Source organism: Onychostruthus taczanowskii, unplaced genomic scaffold, assembly GCF_017590055.1.
Source record: "Onychostruthus taczanowskii isolate IOZ18803 unplaced genomic scaffold, ASM1759005v1 scaffold1, whole genome shotgun sequence".
NCBI classification, from domain to species: domain Eukaryota; kingdom Metazoa; phylum Chordata; class Aves; order Passeriformes; family Passeridae; genus Onychostruthus; species Onychostruthus taczanowskii.
In genome coordinates this window covers 34,458,038-34,467,627 of record NW_024496525.1, presented here as the reverse complement: position 1 = coordinate 34,467,627, position 9,590 = coordinate 34,458,038, and the positions used below count along the sequence as shown (strand labels likewise).

Below are 9,590 nucleotides of genomic sequence, written 5' to 3'. Positions count from 1 at the left end.
CAACTAAGAGAAAAGGGCATCTTTGTTTTCAAAGACAGAACTAAAAGGAAATTATGTCAGTTTTACTTGGAGGGAGAATCTCATCTTTCCCACTCCTCAGAAAACAATAAAGAGCTTTTTAGAGCTCCTAATATATTTTCTTTTCCATCGAGTGAGAGAGCCTGAGGCTGTAGTTAAGCACATATAATGCAAGTACAGCTGCTGCATTTCTTACTCAAGCAATTTTTGGCTCCAACACCCTTGATTTTTTCATATATGAGAACAGATAAAAAAATAAATTAAACCCTTTTACTTATGCTAACAAAACCAAGATTAAACTTACTGTAACCCTGCTAGCGAACGCTCCAATGGCATTAGAATACCTTTATTTAAAGCATTCCAACCTCTGGAAAAGAGACAAAAACACTTGAAAGCAACGTAAAGGAAAACATTAATGGAGACGTGCAAGATGGAGAAAGCAACATGTGGTCAATTCAGAGTGCATGAGAGGAACTTTACTTGTACAGTTGTTACATCCCCATGGCCCACTGCCCTCGCAGCTCCCTCCTGTGAGCAGACAGCGCTCAACCCTTCCCCCTGAGACCAGTGTGGCCCAGGACACGCAGATCACCCAACGCCCGCCGGACAAGCAGTCAAGAACAACACTGACACCAGCAGAGGTGGTTTGTGGAACTCAAGAAGCAAACAAAAGTGTAATTTATGATGCACTGATCACACTTGGGCCCACGGGCTGCCTTCCTCTTCCTCCTGCTGCAGCTCCAGCGGGAGCAGCGGGAGCCCTGCGGGGCCGGACGCGGCGCTGGGGCAGCGGCACACGCGGGGTCCTGGCAGCAGCTGCTTCTTCAGGTGCATCACCCAGCCTTTAGAGTCAAGTGACTTCATAACAACAGCACGTCATCTCCTTCTCCTCGAAGGAACATTCCTTCCCAGAAGTGATAAATCATTTATAAACGTCAGACACTGCCCGCTGTCCCCGTGGCAGAGGCCAGGGAATATTGCAACCCACCAGGTTCTGGTCAGTTTTGTATGATCAATAGTAGAATGACATGGCAAAACCAAAAATAGTTATGAACAAACAACACTCACCTAAACTCTAAGTACAGGACAAGGTGCTTTTTCTAATTTCACATTGTTGTGTTTTACTCCACCACGTGAAGAACATCAAGTTTTATTCCTCCATTCTTTCTCACTTTTTCACAATGGAACATAGTCTTTGAGCATGAGTTGGAGTCCACCCTCTTGTACTGTGAAACGATCATTTCACACAGAAATCACACTAGCAAGTTCGGTTTTTTGGTAACAGAAATAAAAGACTGTCAAAATCAATGGGCTAAGGGACATGATTTGTTATAAATTTATTTAATCTTCAGTATTTCAGCTTGCACCTTTGCTTCAGCACTTTAAAATAAAATGTTTCAACTATGACAGAAACTGCCTAATTTACATTGAGTCCCAGTCAATGTTCTTAAAAGAAGCTCATAATTCCATTAAATCATGTCGTGTTTGGTGTTGCATATGACTAGTTCCACTTTTTTTTTTTTTTTCCAGAATTAACAATGTCAAGTTCTTACAAAGCCTTGAGTTTACAACATTTGTGTGTGCAGACCCAGGAGTACAAACTGTGACCTGATAATCCTGAAACAGTCAGTAGTCTAGGAGGGAATTCTTTTTTACTTTTTTTCCGTGCCTGAAAACAAGAAGACTTCAAATTCTACTGTATATTTAAATGGTAGGAAGAAAAATATACAAGCTTGTATTTATACTGTATTTCTATCAATGGCAACAGGTCATAAATTCATGTTTGCAACTATCACAAAGACTCATGAACACCAATTCATTTTTATACTGTAAATACTGCTGGATTGATGGTTTAGGATTATCAATTCACTGTTGTCATATGTCTATAACAGTTCAAAAGCATCCTGGAGAAAAATCCTGAAACACATACCTTCCGGTATAGAATAATGCAACTGCATTAGCTAAATATATACTGTACAGAAGTCTTATCAGCATTTTACCTACCAAAGATGTAAGATTCCACTTTCAAATACAAAGCAGATAGCCAATATTGTATACTTATAATACAGCCCTCTTCTTTGTTTTTGTATTTTTTTCCTCTTTTGTTTTAAACAATTTGGTCACAATGCACCTTTGATATAAAAGCATTTTAAACTTTATTATTAATACTCAGAACATTAGGATTTCCAGAATTTTTTTTTTCAGTAGCATTTGTAGAACCACTTTTGGTAACAAATACAGTAGTTAGGAATGAGCATCCAGATGAGAATGCAGAAGTGTATTATCCAGAATCCTTTCCAGCTAAGACCATAGGGCTGGTACTGTGATGAGTAATAGTACTAGAACCACAAAAACACTAGAGTATGTTTCTTAGAGGCTACATCCTCTTTTGCTGGAACACTTTATAAATACATATTAAAAAGTAAGGCAACAACTCCAAACTGTCCAAACTGCCATCTCAACTCAATTTCCAATTAGATCCATGACCACTGGAGATCAATTTCATGTTTGTGTTGTTTAGCATGTGTCTTTATTCTTTCAGAATGGTCCAATAAGAACATACTGTAATAATTTAGCAATTGGTGTTTCTAAACCAACTCTGGTACATGTGTCTAATGCTGCATCACTAATACTGGTTAGGTATTGAAGTCCAGGGTGTTACCACTGCCCCTTTTTTTCCTTTTTTTCCATGGATTGTGGACACTGATTTGGATTTGCAATAAATAGGTGCATGAATCCAAAGCTCCCTTTCCTACTATGTTTATCACCTACTTGTTTTTTAATTCCTAATGTTCAAATTAAAGAAGCACCAGAGACAGCCTGGTACTAAAAAATGCTCACACCAGTAAACAAAACTTTTATTCAGGACCAATGTTTTTCACGGCCCTGATCTGAATGGACATTCAACTTATGAAGATATGCAAAAGAAAAAGAAAGTCAAATTACAGTAAAGTTATCCAGAGAAGGAGGATGTTACACAAACTCATAAGGAAATGACAGTCTTTTTTCTCTTTTACTATAAATACACGTAACAGTTTAGCAGAAAGACAAGCTAAATTTTAAGATTGTTCACATTTGAAAGTTGTATTATACTCTCTGCTAACGATAAATAAGGAACAGGTCCTGACAATGGAATCTGACATTGCAATTTTCATCAACAGATCTTTGAAGACTGGTTTTAAAGAAGGGTTAAAACAATGATTATGTTTGCAAAGTTCTGAGAAGTCCATCTGTTGTCCAAACTTTGGATTAAAGTCCTTATTTTTTTCCTTTACTTAGAGACAGGTATATACAGTGCTGTTGTAATAATGAAACAAATGTGAAATCTACTGTAAAGTTGCACAATACAGAAAACTGTTGCTCCATCTTCTACTACATAAATGTGTGACTCCACAGGTTAATAATGCTGTTTTGTATTTTTGTTAAGTTGGAATTATTCCATCACGTCTAAGACCTCTCTTTAATTCCAAATCCTCCAGTTTTTTCCACAGTTCTTCACGCTCTTTCTCTTTCTTCTTCTCACTGACAGATGAAATAAAACAAAGAGTTAGCAGGAGAGAAGACTAGAGATAAATAATAGTTATGTTAAAAATATATATAGTTGACATTAAATAGATGCACTAATTTTCTTGAACACAACTGCAATTTTCCTGACATAAATTTAACATTTTTTAAATATTTTCTTTTTTTTTTTTTGTTACCTACATAAATTTAACTAAACAAAGCAGTATGAGAAGAGCATAAAATGTAAGCTGAGCAAAGTGACAGTGCTCATAGACACTAATTTGCACTGAGGAATTTAAAAATGCAGGGGACTTTTACTACAGAACTGATCTGTCAAAATTATAAAAATTAACATTTTGGACTAAGTTATGTAATTATTTTTATGTTTATTTATTTAAGACATAAATAATCTTTTAAAAGACAGCAACTTTCTAGAAAGCATTCCCTGATCCTTTTATAATCACTCTTTTTACTTACACTGACTGCTGGCTTCCCTATAGCTTAGACACCAACCAAGGCCAAGTTCAACCTACAAGATGTGCCTTTTGCTCAGTGAGTTACTCTTTTTCCACACCAAATTCCTGCAAGATCTGTGTAGCATTTGCTTTAAAAACAGACTTTAGTGGCTGATTTGAGAAAATTAAACAGCAAACCTAACATTTACTTTAACCTGCATTGTTTGCTTTCTAAATTTCCTGTCTCTGCCACAGCTTACTGTGAATAAATCTCCTTGAGACTGCAAGGCACAAAATGCTTTCAAGTTCTATGACATCACCTTGTAGGTTTAGATGAAATGGAAATCTAACAATGACAGATACACAGATTCTGTGCCAGTCACATTACAGAAGTCTTGAGAAGTATTTCAAGGGATTAGAAACATTCCTGCACACTTTGATTCACTCAACATACCAACATCTGGCTCATTTGTTTGGAATTTTGATTTCCCAAGAGGATTTTAAATATTTTAAAAAATACAAACAACTTTTGGATAAATCCCTGAAGAACAGTAAAGGAAAAAAAAAGAGCTTATTATTACTGGAGAGTATTTAAAATTAAATATAAGAGTAAGTGAAATAGCCTTACATTTTCAGGCTACTTACCAATATTTATCTTCTAACCATTAGGAAATACATGTCTGCTTACCTAAAGGTCTGTTAGAGGATGATCACCTCATCCAACCTACCTATTTGACCTATCCTAGTGATTAATATTGAATGTATTTCTCCTCAAGCTTTAAGTGATATCAAAGCTACCCTTCAAAAATTTCATTAAGATGCTAAAGATTTTCTGAAAACCTTAAGGTAAATATCCCGGTTTATACATTCAGATTTTAAATTTATAAGACGTAAATAAAAATGGTGAAATGCTTAGCACCAGCCTTGGTAAGAAGTACAATGTCAGCAGGCACAAAAGAAATTCTTTGTGCAGTTCAGCCACTAAACCTCCCCCACTATCAAGACATGGGACACACCACTGCAGTGTCTGGTCCTGTTCAGAGCAGAATTTCTCATCTCAAGGGACAAAGTGCAACCACAAATTTATTCAGGTCACCAAGCTGCCTCAGTGAGTATCTGGACTAGATGATCAGTCCTAAAACTCTCTGCCTTCTTGCTAGGAAACCACAGAGTTTGTCTCAACTGCTCGATGTGATTGGCACTTATTTATCAATACATATCAAGAATATCTGGCTTCTTGGTTCAAATAGATCTCTAAACGAGTCTCTACAAGTAAAATACCATATTAATGAAGTAGCCTGTTATGTGCAGATTTTTTTGGGCTATAAAACAAAGAGGAATGAAAGGCCAGTGACTCCAGTCACACAAGCCAAAAAACTACAACAGCCAAGAGACTTTCAAGGTTGGACTACCCTAAAAACCTCTGCTGACATGCAGTGCCCTTTGCATTGCTTGGGGGAACCCTGAGTCACAGCCAAGGTATGGCATAAATGAAGTTGCAACGTGTTCAAAGTTCCTGAAATTTGCTCCTTTTTTTCACCTAATCTTTGCATAAGGGGAAACTTTTGAGAACAGATGCTGTACTGTAATGGAGAAATAAAGATTAGGGAAAATGGGAGAAAAGACAAGAAGCCACCGGAGTTGAACTAATGCCTCTATAAGTGGTGTATTTAATGGATCCTGCATGCTGAAAGACTCAGATACAGGAGGACCCTCTGAATAAGAAATGAAAAGGCTGAGAGATATCCCTTTACTCCACAGAGGAGCACATCCAGCCAACAAACAGAAGCTTGGAAAATCAAATCTTAGGGGTTTCCCTCATGTCTCTTTCCAAATCTCAGTGTAACTTTTTTTTTTTTTAAAGTCTTTAATCAAAGTGTTACCTTTAAACCCATGTTTTCCTTTTATCATTGAAGATCTTGATACACTTCAGTGTTTTGGAATGTGGAGTCAAAAAGGAATTGCACCAGGAATGTGGATTCCCAAACCATGCAATGGATACTGTATTTAATAAAGGCTAAAGAACAACCTGCACACAATGTCACATCCTGCAATGAGAAGCCTAACCAGCAGGCAAGGGCAAAAATGGGGCAGTGTCTACAATGCCTGAGATTCTGCAACTGCACCTGAGTGTAAGGGGAGAACTAAACTGCAGGCCATGTGCACAGCTGACAAAAAAAAAGCTTTAAAAAGTTACCGCTGACGATCTGACTTGTAAGTGGCTGTCAGCTCGTCAAACATGGTGCTGTTCATTTCCATGAATGCCTTCAACACATTGTAGACTAAAGCCACAATAGCCCTGTGGAACATGGAGAAAGAAGAAAGAAAGGAATCCATTAGTTTCAGGTGAAATCAAACGTGAAATAAAAAGTGTCTTCTCTTCCCAGCCTTTCTGTGACCAATTCTGTTCCTGCAAGTATGGTTATGTAAATTCTTCGATTTCACTGAAACTACTTTTGATTAACATTCTTAAAGGTGAGAATCAGCTTTCATGTCCCTACTGACTACTGAAATGGAGCAGGCCAAAACTCCAGGGCAAAAGGCAACAACAGAAAGCTATTACATATAACTACAGTCTCTTCCCTCATGCTGTGGAGCAATTCTGAATGCAGCTTCAGAGATTCAAATCATCAATGCTGGCAGAAGGAATAGAATTCAAACACAAAATGAAAGTGATTCATATTTCCTTATGACTCTTCTATGAGGCTGAATATTCAGTGCATCTATGCAAAATACAAAGCTGTATTTCAAGAGTGATTTCCTTGTGCTCATGCAGTTCGTATTCATTTTCCCTTTCACAGTTCCTGATCCACTACTCTGGCTGTCATATTCAGACCCAGGGCTGCTTAAGAAGCAGCTCTTCAGCCAGGAGGCAGTGAATCAACAGCACAAGTGCCAGGAACCTTTGGAGCTAATCCTTACAGGACACACAAACTATGTGCCATTTCCCAAGCACCCCTGTCTCTCATCTCTTTAAATAAACTTTCACTTTTGTTGCCTACATGAACAATTTTCTTATAAATATAAAAATTCTTTAAATAGCTCCTTTATTTTAGATGTGTCCGCACCTGGCTCATGTAACAAAATTACTATGGGTATAAAAACTCTGAATTGGAATACTGGAATATTCTCATTACCATAAGCATCCCAGTGCATACTATTAAAAGGTTGGAGACTGGTACTGGAGTACTATGCCATGGAAAGTGTGTTTTTGTGACCAGTGTTAAATTACAGAGGCTTTCCAGCAGGATTAGATTTGTCATGTAAAACCACAAACTTCAGAATTTGACTAGGTTCAGAACAGGAAAAATGTTTGAAAAGATAAAACATTTTACAGTAAGGTATCAAAGCAACTGGGGCCTGCACATATAGCACAGCTCATTAAAAATACTGAGTTTACTAAATGCAAATCATCTTGACTTAGAAAAACTTTCCAACTAAAATAAAGGATATATATCATCTCACTGTAATAGAATTTTTCGTAAAAACACTTTTTACTAGGGCATGCAGTTTGGAATAAAATTGCCTAATTATCACAATATCAATATTAAGTAACTGCTCAATTATTGCCACAGAGAACAGCTGTATTTAAATAAGTTTAGAAAAAACAATCCAACCTAAGAATGTACTGCCTACAGGTTTCATGGATGTTTAAAAAAATGCCAACACCAAAAGCCACCCAGAGGTATCGTTGATGATACAGCCACAAAGCTTTATTAATGCCAAGTGATATTCTTCTAGACAATTTAGAATCAGGCTTAAGAGCCAACCCGTTTATAAAAAAACTGCGTAGGAGAAACACTTGATGAGCAACATTTTTCCTTCAATAACAATGTAACATTTAATTTCTTCTTTTTTCCAGCTTGTGAGAAGGCCTATTTTTATCCTACAAAGTAGTGATTTTTGTACACACACCAGTTAATTAAAAACACTGAGACAAGCTCATGTGCAGACTAATATATATTGTCATTAACAGAGTTGCACTTGCTCAGAGCAGCTCTGAGTCTGCATCTCTCCCATTCAGATGTTCTTCAGCAGACATTCCCTGAGTTTATCAGTGGGATGTCAAATGGTAAGAGATAAAGTGTAAATGCACAAACTTACGGATTCCAGTGCTCTTTAGAAATCCTGTAAAGGCTGGAAAACATGATGGGAAGTATAACGTTTGAGTTCTCCTCTATCAAACTCATGATGTATTCATTATTCCAATAATACAGCGCTCTTTCAGCCACCTTTGAGTCAAAGAAACAAAGTAAGAACAGGAATTCAGATACCTGTAATGTTGTGGTTTTCTGATAGAAAAACAAATCACAAAGAAACTCCATAAAGATGAGCTAACAGAAGTCATTAGTTTTGAATTAAACTACTCTAATCAGTAGCATAACACGCATTAATGGAATTAATTTCTTTCCTGTAGTTCTGATCCCACAGCACCCACTCTCTATTTCCTGAGCAATGTGTTCTTGCTCACTGAAGACTGGGTGCAGACACAGCATCAGTGCTGCAGTTGAGGAGGGGAAGAAGAGCAGACAGACTTCCCATCACCCTTTCCCTCAAAATCAGGAAGGATGCAGCTGGAAAAAAATCCAGCAGTGCTGCGATACCAGAGGAAGGAGACAAGGAAAGACCCCGTAGCTGGGCTGGATAAGGGAGGAGAAATCTTAAGTGTGGGGAAGGTAGCAAGGACAGGAATTACCCTGGAGAGAAGCTGGGGGTTAGGAAGGAGGATGCGGATCTGAATTATGATTTAAAAAAAAGATGTAGTCCAAGGAAGAGTTGAAAAGTCCCATCTGTCTTTGTGCCAGGACAGATCACCAGGTTTAATATGGAGACACTACAGGCCATGAACTCGCTATCCTCTTCACATATCCATTTACATCCCATTCATTGCCCTCCCTCCCATTATACAATGAGATTAAAACAGGCTACAGTTTGTGTCACCTCTAACCAGACTCGTGGTCACTTGGTTAGAAGGAATCGAGTCAGAAAAGAGGAACTGCACAAGACTGCACCAAAACCAGGGAGCAAACCCATCCTCCAGGGTCTACAGGGCCAGCACCTGGCACCCACAGTGGGAAGGGCTCAAAGCCTGCTTGGACACACGTTAAGGATTTGTGAGGGGCTCAGAAGGACAAGCTCTGTGCTGTAACCCCAACACCTCTAACAAGTTATTCACAGAGCTCAGACCTAACCTTCCACCCCAACATATCCTCTTCCACAGAAGACAAGTACTTAAAAAATAACATAGAATAATATTTACATTTGGGGGCAGTTACGTTTGAAACTGAGACTATACATTCCTATATAAACAATAACCTTTACCACTGACCTGAAAATGAGGGCTAGAGACACACTTGGCAATTTGTTTAAACAAGGGTTCCTGGATTTTGACAAATTGTGATGGTTCAATTACATCCAAGATTTCCTCCAGCTCTCCTAGGAACATGACCTAAAGACAAAAAAGAAAGCATTGAATATAAAACCTCCAAATCATCTTGTTCTGCAGAATGCTGGTAACCTCCAAATTCTACTGCTTCAGGAAGAAATGGAAACCTCAGTAGCTCAGTGAACAATTCCAAATCTAACAGAGTTTTCAAAACCAGCCTCAACTAC

The 9,590-nt window shown here is 37.9% G+C and overlaps 1 protein-coding gene across 3 annotated transcripts in view; it reads right to left on the bottom strand.

The window, feature by feature from the left end:
* Positions 1 to 2,150: 2,150 nt before the first annotated feature.
* Positions 2,151 to 9,590, bottom strand: part of PPP2R5E (protein phosphatase 2 regulatory subunit B'epsilon) — a 70,636-nt gene continuing 63,196 nt past the window's right edge. For all 3 annotated transcript variants that reach the window (XM_041415918.1, XM_041415831.1, XM_041416001.1), the window contains exons 11-14: positions 9,307 to 9,426; positions 8,082 to 8,209; positions 6,175 to 6,276; positions 2,151 to 3,540 (exon numbers count right to left, since the gene is read on the bottom strand). In XM_041415918.1, the coding sequence (XP_041271852.1) occupies positions 3,441 to 3,540; positions 6,175 to 6,276; positions 8,082 to 8,209; positions 9,307 to 9,426 (450 nt within the window). In that variant the 3' untranslated portion in view covers positions 2,151 to 3,440. The remainder of the gene's footprint in view (positions 3,541 to 6,174; positions 6,277 to 8,081; positions 8,210 to 9,306; positions 9,427 to 9,590) is intronic.